The 16,536-nt window shown below is 57.0% G+C and overlaps 1 protein-coding gene across 6 annotated transcripts in view; it reads right to left on the bottom strand.

The window, feature by feature from the left end:
- Positions 1–16,536, bottom strand: part of GRK4 (G protein-coupled receptor kinase 4) — a 67,568-nt gene that overhangs the window by 3,237 nt on the left and 47,795 nt on the right. For all 6 annotated transcript variants that reach the window (XM_080681268.1, XM_080681270.1, XM_080681269.1 and 3 more), the window contains 6 exons: positions 14,426–14,566; positions 7,851–8,041; positions 7,101–7,138; positions 4,914–5,003; positions 3,669–3,877; positions 150–287 (listed from right to left, as the gene is read on the bottom strand). In XM_080681268.1, coding sequence (XP_080537394.1) covers positions 150–287; positions 3,669–3,877; positions 4,914–5,003; positions 7,101–7,138; positions 7,851–8,041; positions 14,426–14,566 — 807 coding nt within the window. The remainder of the gene's footprint in view (positions 1–149; positions 288–3,668; positions 3,878–4,913; positions 5,004–7,100; positions 7,139–7,850; positions 8,042–14,425; positions 14,567–16,536) is intronic.

The following is a 16,536-nucleotide window of genomic DNA, read 5'->3' on the forward strand; positions in this document are numbered from 1 at the left end:
CTAGGGCAGTGGGGGGCGGGGAGGGAGGAGGAACCAGATCCTGGGGGGCCTGAGCGGAAGCCACACCCACTGGCTGCACCAGGTGACCCGGAGCCTGGGGTGAGGCCGGCCTTTCTGGGACCCCTGCTACGGGGCCACACGGTACTCACGTCAGGGCAGAACGGGGGCTCTAACATGTGTACTTCCAGCCTCTTGAAGTTAATGTTCTTGAACACGGGGTGCTTTCGCACGCCTGCGGCTCCGTCACCTTTGCAGCCCAGGCGCTGCTTGGGGTTCTTGGTGAGCAACTGGAAGAAGCAGAAATAGAGTCAGAAGCTCCCGGGGTCAGAAGAAACGCGGAACAGCTCCACGGCAGGAACCAGGGAATGGGGCAAGCGCACCGCCATCGAGCAGGGGCCTCAGGTGTGTGTCCACCCAACCTCGTTAACTCAGATTTGACTCATTAAACATGTGATGCTTCAAACAGAGTTAAACTACAGTTTTCCTTTGAGCTGTCATAAATAAAGAGTTGGCTAAGTAAATCCCTAAGTAAAAAAATAAATTTTACCGTGAAAGACCAGGGGAATTTTTTAAAAGAAACAGGAACCATTCGGCACTTCCGAGGATCCACTTACCGCTGAGTCACACTTAGAAACCATCACACCTGCTCTCTTCATTGAGGAGGTCGCTGGGTCTCAGCTGGATAAAACCTTAGCAAACCCAGTTCCAGAAATCACATGCACTTAAAGTCAGTGGGAAGGATCTCTTCCAAGGCCTTCTCGCCTACACATTGGTAATTGTCACGATTCAGGAGACCGTCCTCCACCATCAACCAAAACGGCCTGGCTGGGCTCAGAGCAACACAGGACAGACCTGGAGCTTGGAAACACCCCCGGCCCCACCCCCGGCCGCCCGAGCTGCCTGAGCTGCACGGTTGCGGGGAGCACAGCGGCCGGGGGTCAGCGGGCTCTGCGGCTCCTACACTAGCAGCGGGATGAAGAGTCCTGATGAAGCAGAGCAACCTCCATCTTGTATGAAAAACTGCTGTTTGCAACACTCTGCTGTTGTTAGACAGTCCCCAGTCCTGTAAACTCTGTCACTGTAAGACAGTCTCTTATTCTATAAAATGACTTTTAGTTCAAATAATAGAAAAAGATAAACTTGCCCTAACCGGTTTGGCTCAGTGGATAGAGCGTCGGCCTGCGGACTGAAAGGTCCCAGGTTCGATTCCAGTCAAGGGCATGTACCTTGGTTGCGGGCACATCCCCAGTAGGAGGTGTGCAGGAGGCAGCTGATCGATGTTTCTCTCTCATCGATGTTTCTAACTCTCTATCCCTCTTCCTTCCTCTCTGTAAAAAATCAATAAAATATAAAAAAAAAAAAGATAAACTTAACTGTCTGACCTTGCAAGCTAGCCATCCCATGTAATAGACTAATACTGATAATAGTTCCCATATTCTTACGCCAAGTACTAACTCACTATGTATTCGAGGTTACAGCTGTCTGAAACAGTAACTCACACAGAGACCTTTGCAACATCTGCGAACAAAGAGGCTCGAAAGTGTAAATACGGGAGACCTCCTGTATGTGGTGCTCAGAGATTTGGAAGAGACCCCTCCCTCTGGGCCCGAGCGATAAACCACTCCTAATTAATTGGCTCATTAAGGCGACTTGTAGCTTGCTCATTGTCTTACGATACAACACGGACAGACACCAGAGCCCCGAGGGCCTAAGTGACACTGGTCATCTGGCCCCTCAGGAACGGTTTGCTGACCCCTGGCCAGACTCACAGCCAGCACCCACTGCTTCTCTGAAAATAACCCCATTTCCAGGCAAAGGCCAGAGAGCATTCTGGCTCGAGCTTACCTGCTCTTCACTCATTCATTTTCCTTTCCCTGCCTTTTCCTATAGCCACGTCTCCGCAGTTTCAGCCTGCCGGGAGCCTGTGAGGCCTCGGGGCCGGCTCCACTTCTCACTCACCTTCTCACATCCCTGCAGCCATCGAGTGCAGCGAGCACGCGGGCAGGATTTGTGAGCTGCCCGGAGCAGCAGCCTGGCCAGAGCTGACTGAACTCTGTCAGCTCCAAGCAAACCGCTGGAGGAAAGGCCCGAGCCCTCTGCTCAGTGACAGGCTCTAACACAGCCACCCGCCCCAGGAACACACGGAGACGGAAGCAGACATGGCTACTGCCGGCACCCTCAACCCCCCCCCCCCCCCCGAGCTACTGACACACTTCAGTAACAGCTGCCAGTGGAGATGCCAACACCCCCCAGGAACCTGCCCCCCCCCAGCCCCACCCAGCCAACCCCTCCTCCCCCCCCCCCCCCCCCCGGTCACACCCCGACTCTTCCTGACCGGCAAGCCCGCCTCTGCCGCCTTGCCAGCAGCCTCCTCCCTGTGCGGCCCGTCTTTTCCACCTAAGGAGGCACCGTGACTCCGCAGGCTGTGGCTCCTGTGACAGGAGCATGGCCCCCAATGGGGGCCTCGACCTCCCGCTCCATTTCAACCCACGTGGCCCTCTGATGCTGCAGGACCTCCGCCCTCCCTTCATGTCCTCTCCTCTGGAAGCCATGCCTCCTCAGCTCCCGCCCACCCCCGAGCGGCCGATGGCCTCCGAGACCAGCAGCCACAGGACGTGCAGGAGCTCGCACTGGGCATCCACGCGCCGGCACCACGTCTCCGGCGCCCTCCCCCACGCTCCGCCTCTCCTGCCCCTCCGCTGGGTGCAGCCAGGCAGCGTCCAGCCCTCTCCCCTCCCGGCAGGGCCCGGACTTCGCCACGTCAAACCCTGCAGGCGCCACCGCCCTCTACGGCGGGAACCTGACCGCTTCTCATGGGCTCCGCCGCAGCCAGGTCTGAGCTGCCCCCACCCCACAACTTTTGCCGAGGCCTGGCTGGCCCCCTGCGTCCTCCTCGCGGTCTCCTCGCGGCATGGCCCTCCCCTGGAGCCCTGGGACGGCTTCCCCGTCAGTGGACACCTGGGCCTCCCCGTGTGACAGTCCACAGCCCTCCTGCCCATCCCCCACTCCTGCAGCAGAACGAGCCCTGGGGACGGGTCCTTGTCTGCTGGGACAGCCCCATGGGAGATGCGCACACATCCTCGCACATGGGAAGGAGGGGAGAAGGGTACTCAGAGCATCTAAGTCCTGGCTTCGGGGAGGGGCAGAGAGCTCCTTTCCCCCCTCGGGGGCGGCCGAGTGAACGAAAGGGGCCATCCAGCCGAGCACAGGGGCAGACCTGCCTGCGCCGGCCCAGCGACCCCAGCCCCCGGGCCCCGACCAGCAGGTGGAGGCAGGACAGGCCTGGCACCCGCTGAAGGACAGGAGACAGGCGAGGGGACGCCTCGCTGTCTGAAAGACGCTGAAGGGCCCGTTCAGGTTTAGCTCCACGTGACGTGGTCAGCAGCACGAGACTCAGCCGTGCTCTGAGGAGGCACAGTGGCCTGGGCACGCCCTGCCCTCGGCTCGGCTCGGCTCTGCACGGTCAGAAACCACCACGTCATTCCTCCCGGCGGCATCCAGAAGGTTCCCTCCTGCCTGACTCGGGAGGAAGCCCCTGGCATTCGCCTCAGAAGCACCGAAGGACCTTGGCGGCCCTCCCGGGCCAGGGCCTTGCTCACTGGACATGGCCGCCGCCGCGGGGCCGCCATCGCCGTGGGAGGGAGAAGCTCACGCCCGAGCCGACCCACCATCCTGCAGATGGACGCGGCGTCCTCCGAGAACTGCGGGGAGTACTCCTCCGTGTCCTCCTTCACGCGCCGCTCCACCTCCTCCCGCTTGACCTTCTCTTTGAACCTTCGGAACGGAGCATGTCCCTGAATCATCTCATAGAGCAGGCAGCCAAGCCCCCACCAGTCAGGGCCATAGGCGTAGGGTTCGTTATTGATAACCTCAGGAGCTGCGTGACAAACACAGGAAAGGCAAATCAATTTTTATTCTAAATTTCCTGGTAATTAATCCCAAATAACACACATAAAGGTAACATTTGTCTCAACATGCATGAACCTAGAAGCATGTTAAGCGAAAGAACCAGAGCAAAAGGCTGCGTAGCGTGTGACTATTTCTGTGAAACAGGCAGACACGCCAAGGGCCCGGGACGGAAAGCAGCTTCGTGGCTGCGGGCTGGGCAGGAGGGGCAGGAGCTGCGGGGATGGCACGGGGGTGCTGCTGAGGTGACAGAACTGATCTGGAATGAGACGGTGGTGGTGGGTGCCCAGCGCTGTGACGGCTGAGACCACACGTGTACCCTCAGGCCAGCGGGCTTTGCGTGCGTGAACGATCTTTCAATCCAGCTGCCCCTGGAAGCTGCACACTCAGAGCGGGAAACAAGCCCCCAGCAGAGGAACTGCCGGGAAGGGTGCTCCCTCCAAACACAGAGCCACAGCCACGGGGGTCCGGGGCCGAGGCCCTCTGTCCCTAATCTCATCAAGTCCCCCGCAGCAGCTGAGAGCAGAGCAGCAGGCTCTGCAGAGGCCCTCGGCGGCCCTCCGGCACGTGAGAGGCCGCCCTGGGGTCAGGTTGGCGCCCGGCCGGAGCTGTGAGGTCACTGCTCTGGAGCTGACCGAGGCAGGGCCCCGTGCACCCAGGCCTCGGGATGGCCAGGGGACACAGTTCCACGAGGGGTGTGCGAGGCCGTGTGCACCCGGCGTGGCAGCGGCAGAGTGAGCTGGGCTGTCTGGTCCCGACCCTGCCTTCAGGGAGCCCGAGACTCTACGGGCCTCAGTCCCACCTAGGAGAGGAGCGGACGGACGGACGGACGGACGGACGGGAGGACGCCTCACACTCCCACGCCGCCGCCGGCACAACTTCAAACGCCACCTGGGCCTCAGGCAGAACTGACTCCAGGTGCGTTCGCATTTGAATGTCTCTGGGTCCTGAGAACTCGGGCACCTAGACAGAAAGGGCAAGGCTCGCTGAAGGGGTCTTCTACGTACCCATGTAGCCGACTGTTCCAACTCTTCCTCGAACTGTCTCCCCTTCTGGGACCTCCATGGCTAAACCAAGATCTGAAATCCGGATATGTCCTGCGTGTGTTTAAATACATGACACAAATCACGGGGGGCGTGCTGACGCTTCAACACCCTACAGAATGGGGAGAGCCATCTGAAAGACAAGGGCGGGAGTCACCACGGTCCACAGTGCAAGGACGGCCATCTCCGTGACGGAGACCTTTCCGCATCTGCTCCAAACCACCCAGTGCGTGCAGCTCCATGACAACAGGCATTGGGTTTCTGCCTGGCTCGGGGTCGGGAAGCCCTCTGACCATCGGCACCAGCTGACCAGCTCTCCCAGGCACGGAATCGTCCCAGACCAGTCTACACAGCAGTCGGGACAGGAACGGGGACCTGGGACTGAGGCTGCACCACATCACAAATCCCATCATGCCCTGGGCGCGAGCCCACCCCGGAGGCAGGAGGGAGCAGGGGCCAGAGCAGATTCTGGAGCCCCGAGGCCTGGGTTTGAGGCCCAGCTCTGCCACAGTTTAGCGCGTCTGGGTTTCCTTCTCCCATACAGATTCCCTCGGCAATGCGGTTTTCTGTGCTTTATGTTTAAGCACAGTCCACGCATGTTGTGAAATTTTAAGTTCCCTGTCTCATTTTTCTTTTAAAAAGTGATTCTCTTAAACTGAGAAGCGAACAGTAAACCGACTGGAAGAAGTGCACGTTTGAGACACGGTCTGCGGGCGGTGTGCGGGGACACAGGCACTCACGCTTGCTGGTGCAGAGACAGCAGCACGCAGCCCTGGCCCGTGGGCTCAGCCGGCTGAGCACGGTCCCCTGCAACAAGGGGTCCCTGGGTCGATGCCCAGTCAGGGCACATGCCGGGATGGGGCTCCATCCCCAGTAGGGGTGTGTAGGAAGCAGCTGACTGATGCTTCTCTCTCTCCCCCCTTCTCCCTGCCTCTTTCTGTTTAAAAACAAACAAAACCACCAGCACCACACCCGGTGGAGGGATGTGGCCGAACTGCACCCACGCTGATGGCCCTACCCAGGGTGCACTAGGACCACGGGCAGTGCCACGTGCCCAGAGCCTGGGGCAGCCACGCCCTCCCAGCAACAAGGGCCAGGAGGTCTGCTCTGCATGTGGGGGAGTGGTCTCCGCTCCGTGTTAAAAAGCAGCGAGGAAAACAGCACGAGGGTGTTAAAGTCATCAGGGCCTATGCCTCAGCACCGGAGAAAAACGCACAGGGAAGGAGAAGGGGATGTCCATGTGAACCCAGGACGAATGTTCTCGTTAAAAAAAGGCACATTTTCTCTGCCAGCTCAGGGCCCAGGAAGAACGGCCCGCTCGGCAACGGGACCGCGCAGCCCACACAGAGGACAGGCCCTGGGAGACGGCGGGCTCAGGCCTCAGCACGCACAGGCGAGCCTGGAACGTGATCACAGCAGAAAGCAGACCCACTGGCACCTGCTGGCCCGTGGCCAAGCTGGCCGAGCGGGCAATGACTCCGAAGGACGAACGCACAGCGAAGTGTTAGAGCCCACCAGTTCCTAACGACAGAACAGAGAGCGAGCACCTCTGGTCGTGCTGTGAAAACCAGGGGAGTCACAGCCAAGTGTCTCACCCGATTTTCCTGAGCAAAGAGGTAAACAAACGCTGATGACGCAGAGTTCCTCCCACGGGGATCCCAACAAGGACGCGCATCAGAGTGCCGTCGCTGTGAGTCCGGTTATGACGTCGAGACACTGACCGTTAAGCCGGCAGATGAAAGGCTGCTGACCAAGAGCCAGCCGCACGGGCCGCTCCCGACACCCTCACAGGCTCCCCCCCCCCCCGCCCGCCGTGGAAGAGCCCACGTGGCCATGTGCATGGGACACATGCCTGTCGGGAGGGCCACACCACGAGCAGCGCGCCCACGGTGAGGACGGCGTGGAAACCCACACTGAAGGGATCCAGCAAGATGGGGGCCACGAGCAGGACAAGGAGAGAGCTTGACCTCCCTGAGTCCACGGTGGCCTGCTGCCGCCTAATCCCGGGTGACAGGGCCACCGTGCCCTTCCCGGGCGCCTCGGGTCTCCCTGCTGTGTCTGCTGTGTCTGCGGAGCGCACGCAGCATTCTGCATGGACTCTGCCCCCAAGTCCCTGTCAACGAAGTCTGTGCTCCGGGGAGGCTCACTCACCACGGTCGTCGAGGAGAATGTTCTCGGGCTTTAGGTCTCTGCAAGGAAGAAGCAACAAGGAAGCGCAGTTACGAGGAAGCTGACTCTGTGGCCACAGCCACAGCCATGCGGTCTCTGCGCCTGACAACGGCGAGACGGCCCTGAGAGCGAACACCACCGCCCGCGGGACAGCACGGGGCCCAGGGACCCAGGAATCGAGCGAGCGGGCACATGCTCAGGAGGGACTTGTGGCCAACGGGAGGGAGGGGGTGAGAGCGAGGGCCACCCACACCCTGGGGTGTTAGGAGAGAGGGCGAGGCTGGCCGGGCCTCCCAGGGAGCGGGCGCAGGCGAGACCACCCAGGGAGAGACGAGAAGACACTCCAGCAGCTACAGGACGGGGGCTGCTTTCCCTCAGACGAAGCACGCTGTTGACACTAAACCAATGCAATTAACTTAATTTTCTTGACTAAGTTCTAAGATGTAAAGACAGCCAAGTACGTATGCCTTTAAGGCATGTAACTGCTCTGCCATTTGCTGGAAGAGTCCCAGTCCTCGGCAGCACTGCTCAACGTCTCAGATGTCGGGAACAGGTTCTTAGCGACGTGAGTGGCACTGCCCACATCTGACCAACTGAACAAATGGGAACCGCTCGCCGGAGATGAGAGGGGACCGAGAGGAAGCCAAGGCCCACCTCTGGTGGCCACAGTGTGTGGCCAGCCCCTCGGGAGCGCCGGGCCCCTCGGGCTCGGGAGGCCCGCCCTCCCCTCACCTGTACACGATCCGTTCCCTCTGCAGGTCCTCCAGGCCGCAGCACAGCTCTGCCGCGTAGAACACCGCTCTCTGCTCGTCGATGCCGGGGCTGCCCAGGTTGTAGATGTGGAACTTCAAGTCGCCTCCATTCATGATGGTGAGCACCAAGCACAGGGAGTCTTTGGTTTCGAATGAGTAGCATAAGCTCACCTGGAGGCGGCAGCATCGCAAAAACAACAGACACCTGCTCACGCCCCGGCCCGCACGCAACTGGCTAACCCAGCCGTGGGCAAACTACGGCCCGCGGGCCGGATCCGGCTGTTCTATCCGGTTCTCTTGCTCTCCCCTCCGCTCCTTTACTTTGAATTTATATTAGTTCACACAAACACTCCATCCATGCTTTAGTTCCGGCCCTCCGGTCCAGTTTAAGAACCCATTGTGGCCCTCGAGTCAAAAAGTTTGCCCAGCCCTGGGCTAACCGCCTTCAGTAAGGCCTGTCGGTTCACGAGCACCCCACTCTGCTTCAGGGAGCTGCGCGCCCCGCGCGGGAGCTTCGGGGACCTTTCCTTGCCGAGGACCCTGCGCCAGTTCTGAACGGGAGAGAACTGGCCACGCCCACGGGGGTGGGTGGGTGGCCCCCTTCCCAGAGACACTGGGTCATCATCCCAGGCTACCCTCACCCTGAAGCGCCCCACCCTCACCCCCCCCCACAGTGCCCGAGGTCTCGCTGCCGCATCCTCCCCACACTTGCTGTCAGCCGGCACGGGTGGCGTTAACCCGCATGGCTGTGACCATGCAGACACAGGCTACTCCTCACCCTTCTTCACATGCTTAGGAAACCCATTTGCCTGGTCAAGGTTTTCACCTACTTTTCTATTGGTTTGTACGTCCATTCACACACACACACACACACACACACACACACACACACACACACCCGCTGGGGCAATGGCTGGACTGCACTGAATTCATTTAATCTATGCATCAATTCGGGGGAGAACTGACGTCTTCACAGCGTCGAGTCTCCCAACCCATGGACCCCCCCTTAATTAGGGCTTGTCACTTTCTTTCCTTTTTTACGTGTTCTCTCAACACGATGTTGAAACTTTTTAAGTTGGTTTTTTAGCAAGAGAAACACCGATTCGCTGTCCCACTTATCCATGCACCCACTGCTGCTTGCAGTATGTGCCCTGACTGGGGGTCAAACTGCACCTGGACATATCAGGAGCGTGCACCAGCCAGCTGAGCTGCCGGCCAGGGCTCTGTAACTTCCTGCACTGGCACTTCCTCCGTCTCAGTGGAGAAGTCTTGCACATTTTCAGTTTTTGCCTAGATCTCGCTGTTTCTTGATGCTCTCACACATGGTGTCACATTTAATGAGTTGACTAACTTCCCAATCAGTTACCCAAAAAGTCTCGGACTGTCTACCACGCAATCGCACTGTGGCCAGGGGGCGGGGGGGGGAGACGGACGGGGCATGGCCAGGCAGGCCCGCTCGCTGCTGTCTGCAGGGAAAACAGATTCCAGGGCAAAGAAGAACGTTTCCAGGTTCCTTGGAAGCAGCCAAGAAGGTAGAAACAAAAACGTCTTATTTAAAGGGAATAAAGTGCAACTACTTCTGATGTCCCTTTCATGACGTTAGAGATGGATTTCTACGTTTCATAGTTGCCCAAGGGTGTGTAAAGCAACTCCAAGATGAGCCCATTTATTACAGATTTTCAAGTGACACACGTCAGACTGTCCTGTCAGACACACACAGTCTTCTATTAAATTTACACGATGGCCGTCCACTGCTGGGAACACTGTCCCCCAGCACAAAGCAGCTGCCCTCACACTGAGAAATCAGTGACTCCAACCCTACAAGTCACCTTACAGATCACCTGTCACTCTCCTCCTTCAACCAGACCCTCACACTGAGAAATCAGTGACTCCAACCCTACAAGTCACTTTACAGATTACCTGTCACTCTCCTCCTTCAACCAGACCCTCACACTGAGAAATCAGTGACTCCAACCCTACAAGTCACTTTACAGATTACCTGTCACTCTCCGCCTTCAACCAGACCCTCACACTGAGAAATCAGTGACTCCAACCCTACAAGTCACTTTACAGATCACCTGTCACTCTCCTCCTTCAACCAGACCCTCACACTGAGAAATCAGTGACTCCAACCCTACAAGTCACCTTACAGATCACCTGTCACTCTCCTCCTTCAACCAGACCCTCACACTGAGAAATCAGTGACTCCAACCCTACAAATCACCTTACAGATCACCTGTCACTCTCCTCCTTCAACCAGACCCTCACACTGAGAAATCAGTGACTCCAACCCTACAAGTCACCTTACAGATCACCTGTCACTCTCCTCCTTCAACCAGACCCTCACACTGAGAAATCAGTGACTCCAACCCTACAAATCACCTTACAAATTACCTGTCACTCTCCTCCTTCAACCAGACCCTCACACTGAGAAATCAGTGACTCCAACCCTACAAGTCACCTTACAAATCACCTGTCACTCTCCTCCTTCAACCAGACCCTCACACTGAGAAATCAGTGACTCCAACCCTACAAGTCACCTTACAAATCACCTGTCACTCTCCTCCTTCAACCAGACCCTCACACTGAGAAATCAGTGACTCCAACCCTACAAGTCACTTTACAGATTACCTGTCACTCTCCTCCTTCAACCAGACCCTCACACTGAGAAATCAGTGACTCCAACCCTACAAATCACCTTACAAATCACCTGTCACTCTCCTCCTTCAACCAGACCCTCACACTGAGAAATCAGTGACTCCAACACTACAAGTCACCTTACAGATTACCTGTCACTCTCCTCCTTCAACCAGACCCTCACACTGAGAAATCAGTGACTCCAACCCTACAAGTCACCTTACAAATTACCTGTCACTCTCCTCCTTCAACCAGACCCTCACACTGAGAAATCAGTGACTCCAACCCTACAAGTCACTTTACAAATTACCTGTCACTCTCCTCCTTCAACCAGACCCTCACACTGAGAAATCAGTGACTCCAACCCTACAAGTCACTTTACAAATTACCTGTCACTCTCCGCCTTCAACCAGACCCTCACACTGAGAAATCAGTGACTCCAACCCTACAAGTCACTTTACAAATTACCTGTCACTCTCCGCCTTCAACCAGACCCTCACACTGAGAAATCAGTGACTCCAACCCTACAAGTCACTTTACACATCACCTGTCACTCTCCTCCTTCAACCAGACCCTCACACTGAGAAATCAGTGACTCCAACCCTACAAGTCACTTTACAAATCACCTGTCACTCTCCTCCTTCAACCAGACCCTCACACTGAGAAATCAGTGACTCCAACCCTACAAGTCACTTTACAAATTACCTGTCACTCTCCTCCTTCAACCAGACCCTCACACTGAGAAATCAGTGACTCCAACCCTACAAATCACTTTACAAATTACCTGTCACTCTCCTCCTTCAACCAGACCCTCACACTGAGAAATCAGTGACTCCAACCCTACAAATCACCTTACAGATTACCTGTCACTCTCCTCCTTCAACCAGACCCTCACACTGAGAAATCAGTGACTCCAACCCTACAAGTCACTTTACAAATTACCTGTCACTCTCCTCCTTCAACCAGACCCTCACACTGAGAAATCAGTGACTCCAACCCTACAAGTCACTTTACAGATTACCTGTCACTCTCCTCCTTCAACCAGACCCTCACACTGAGAAATCAGTGACTCCAACCCTACAAATCACCTTACAAATTACCTGTCACTCTCCTCCTTCAACCAGACCCTCACACTGAGAAATCAGTGACTCCAACCCTACAAGTCACTTTACAGATTACCTGTCACTCTCCTCCTTCAACCAGACCCTCACACTGAGAAATCAGTGACTCCAACCCTACAAATCACTTTACAAATTACCTGTCACTCTCCTCCTTCAACCAGACCCTCACACTGAGAAATCAGTGACTCCAACCCTACAAATCACCTTACAAATCACCTGTCACTCTCCTCCTTCAACCAGACCCTCACACTGCACGAGGTGCTGCCGGAAATATGCAATCAGGTGACGAGAAACCAGCTTAGAGTGAAAACCACACCACTCACTGCTCAGCCTGGGCCTGGAGTGGGTCCTGAGCTCACCCAGACCCCAGAGAAGGGGGACAGAGGGGCACCACACAATGGGGGTGTGCTTATCGAGGGCCAAGCAGTGAACGTGCCAGGTGTCAGAGAAAGGGAGAGACGGCTCTGGAATGGCCTGAGCCCCAGGAGAGAAGGCAGCTAGAGAAGGTCTCCAGCCCTCACGGGGCCAGGATGCTGGCTGCCCGCGCCCCCCCCCCCCGCCCCGGGGGAAAGGGGAGGGGTCCCTGGCCGGGCAAGCTTGCAGTGGGAAGTCACTGCCAGACCAGGCGTGGAGGAAGCAGCGGATCTGTTCCAAGCAGGCTCTCCACTGTCTTACGTTTGTTAAGAAGTGAATAAGGAAAGAGAGGGCTGTTACTAAAGCAAAGCTGTTCCCGACACCTATGCCTGTTACCAGCACAAGATGCAACCACACGGGCACTCAACCAATGAATTCCCACGGCTGGAAGGAAGGGGGCTTAGAGGCAGGTCGTTAAGAAAAGTGCTGGTCACCCCGGATCCTCAGTGAGGACGCGAGGAGGGACTCCCTACAGATGTACCGGGCTCTCTGAGGCCCACGGGAGACGCGGGGAGGTACTTACTACAGATGGACCGGGCTCTCTGAGGCCCACGGGAGACGCGGGGAGGTACTTACTACAGATGGACCGGGCTCTCTGAGGCCCACGGGAGACGCGGGGAGGGACTCCCTACAGATGTACCGGGCTCTCTGAGGGCCACGGGAGACGCGGGGAGGGACTCCCTACAGATGAACCGGGCTCCCTGAGGGCCACGGGAGACGCGGGGAGGTACTTACTACAGATGGACCGGGCTCTCTGAGGCCCACGGGAGACGCGGGGAGGTACTTACTACAGATGGACCGGGCTCTCTGAGGCCCACGGGAGACGCGGGGAGGGACTCCCTACAGATGTACCGGGCTCTCTGAGGGCCACGGGAGACGCGGGGAGGTACTTACTACAGATGAACCGGGCTCTCTGAGGCCCACGGGAGACGCGGGGAGGTACTTACTACAGATGGACCGGGCTCTCTGAGGCCCACGGGAGACGCGGGGAGGTACTTACTACAGATGGACCGGGCTCTCTGAGGCCCACGGGAGACGCGGGGAGGGACTCCCTACAGATGTACCGGGCTCTCTGAGGGCCACGGGAGACGCGGGGAGGTACTTACTACAGATGAACCGGGCTCTCTGAGGCCCACGGGAGACGCGGGGAGGTACTTACTACAGATGAACCGGGCTCTCTGAGGCCCACGGGAGACGCGGGGAGGGACTCCCTACAGATGAACCGGGCTCTCTGAGGGCCACGGGAGACGCGGGGAGGTACTCCCTACAGATGTACCGGGCTCTCTGAGGCCCACGGGAGACGCGGGGAGGTACTTACTACAGATGAACCGGGCTCTCTGAGGCCCACGGGAGACGCGGGGAGGTACTTACTACAGATGAACCGGGCTCTCTGAGGCCCACGGGAGACGCGGGGAGGGACTCCCTACAGATGGACCGGGCTCTCTGAGGCCCACGGGAGACGCGGGGAGGGACTCCCTACAGATGTACCGGACTCTCTGAGGCCCACGGGAGACGCGGGGAGGGACTCCCTACAGATGGACCGGGCTCTCTGAGGCCCACGGGAGACGCGGGGAGGGACTCCCTACAGATGTACCGGGCTCTCTGAGGCCCACGGGAGACGCGGGGAGGTACTTACTACAGATGTACCGGGCTCTCTGAGGGCCCACGGGAGACGCGGGGAGGTACTTACTACAGATGTACCGGGCTCTCTGAGGCCCACGGGAGACGCGGGGAGGGTACTTACTACAGATGTACCGGGCTCTCTGAGGGCCATGGGAGCCGAGAGGAGGGACTCCCTACAGATGAACCGGGCTCTCTGAGGGCCCACGGGAGACGCGGGGAGGTACTTACTACAGATGTACCGGGCTCTCTGAGGGCCCACGGGAGACGCGGGGAGGGACTTACTACAGATGAACCGGGCTCTCTGAGGCCCACGGGAGACGCGGGGAGGGACTCCCTACAGATGAACCGGGCTCTCTGAGGGCCACGGGAGACGCGGGGAGGTACTCCCTACAGATGTACCGGGCTCTCTGAGGCCCACGGGAGACGCGGGGAGGTACTTACTACAGATGAACCGGGCTCTCTGAGGGCCACGGGAGACGCGGGGAGGGACTCCCTACAGATGTACCGGGCTCTCTGAGGCCCACGGGAGACGGGGGGAGGTACTTACTACAGATGTACCGGGCTCTCTGAGGCCCACGGGAGACACGGGGAGGGTACTTACTACAGATGAACCGGGCTCTCTGAGGCCCACGGGAGACGCGGGGAGGGACTTACTACAGATGTACCGGGCTCTCTGAGGCCCACGGGAGACGCGGGGAGGGACTCCCTACAGATGGACCGGGCTCTCTGAGGGCCACGGGAGACGCAGGGAGGTACTTACTACAAATCTGCTTTGCACCTTTTCCAGGAGTCTCTTCTCATTTAGCGCCATGGCTTCACCGTTCCTCCTCTTTATCCTTTTCTTTTCCAGCTTTTTGCAGGCGTACATTTTCCCCGTAGCTCTCACTTGACAGGCACAGACCTAGTTGTAAAGAAAGGAAGGGTTTGCATAGGGCCGAGTCCGCTAGGCCGCAGAGCGCGCTGTCTTCTGTGAGAAGCTCTGTAAGGGCAGCAGCAGAACTGGCCGAGCCAAGACCGCCGCCACGTCACTGTCTGAGGGTTCTGAGCCGGCCCCTTCCTCCCCTCGGCTACCTGGCTAAGCAGGGCCCTGGGGCAATCACGTGAACAGACAGCTCTAAAGCCAGGGCAGTGGGCAGACGGGACTTGTTCATGGGGTCAGGGTGCAACTCTTTAACATGTCTCCCTCCTTTTTCGTACAAAAGCAAACGTTTTAGAAACTAGATCCTTGATTTTTTAGGAAGTTCAAGAATATAAGAAAATATATTTGACAGAAGCCATAGACTTTCATACATTTATTATACTTAGTTTTAAAGTCATATTTACATATTACTTAATTTTATATTATGAACATTTTCAAACATATGAAAGTGGAGAGGATAGTATAGTAAGCCCCCAGGTACCAGTCCCCAGGCTCTGGACTATCAGCCTATGGCTGACTCCTACCCATGTCTCACACACACACACACACACACACACACACACACACACACGCAACCCCCCACATCCCATGCACACCTGCTCCACAACCACACACATACACACACATACATACACACAATCCCCCACATCCCATACACACATACTCCACAACCACACACCTACACACACACACACACACACACATACACACAACCCCCCACATCCCATGCACACATACTCCACAACCACACACATGCACACACACACACGCACAACCCCCCACATCCCATGCACACATACTCCACAACCACACACATGCACACACACACACACACAACCCCCCACATCCCATGCACACATACTCCACAACCACACACATGCACACACACACACACACACACAAACCCCCCACATCCCATGCACACCTGCTCCACAACCACACACATGCACACACCAAACAAGGATTACTTTAAAAGCAAATATAAACCATGACATAATTTTACCCATCAATAAAATAAACCTTATGATAAAATATAAAGTTTACTGTGAAAAATATTTAAAGTATTCAAAAGGACAATGATTAAAAACTCACCTGAAATCTCAAGAAAACTATCATTAATATTTCTCTGGACAGCTCCCCGTCCCCTCCGTACATGCACCTGTAAGAATATGTACCTTGCTCCCGCCCACCCCTGGCTAACATGTTCCTACTAAGCTCCCTTTTAAAACCCATGTGTCTGTAACAAGAATTCATTCTTTTGTGAACACATGGCCCATGTGGTTGAACCTACCTGTTCTCCTTCTCTGACAAAAGCCGAGTTCTGGCTGGGACATCATGGAAGGAAGGGGGAGGAACCGAAGAGGGGTCCACACGGACGGACTTCCCACAGAAACGCCCAGTATGAAGGCGCACACAGCACTTGGTTGGATCATGCAAATACTCTAAAAGGTCTGGGGACCTGCCCTGGCCGGTGTGGCTCGGTTGGGTGGGGATCGTCCCCAACACCCAAAGGCAACTGCCGGGGCTGTGGGCTCGATCCGGGTGGGGAGCGTGCAGAGGCAGCCGGTGGATGTTCCACTCTACATACATGTTTCTCTCTCCCTTTTCCCTTCCTCTCTTTTAAGAATCAATTTTTAAAAGTATTTTTAGAAGATAGTAAGTACTGAACAGAAGGTCTGGAGAACCGAACCAGGGTGCAGCACCGCTGATTCTCTCGCGGCCATGGCTGCGTGGACCACGCTCCCGCCGTCCCCGCGGATCTCCCTGGGAGTGTGTCGCCTCTTGTTCAGCTTTCCAGTCGTGCGAAAGGAATGCTTGTGGCCTTGGCCATCACGTGGAGTTGGGGAGCATGTGTGATTTAAGCAGGTGCAGTGTAAGCCCTCTGACAACATCCATTTCGTCCCCCTCCGCTCCCCTGGCCCTGGGCCTTCTGAACGCCTGCACGGATATGC

Source organism: Plecotus auritus, assembly GCF_963455305.1.
Source record: "Plecotus auritus genome assembly, chromosome: 1".
Lineage (NCBI taxonomy): Eukaryota > Metazoa > Chordata > Mammalia > Chiroptera > Vespertilionidae > Plecotus > Plecotus auritus.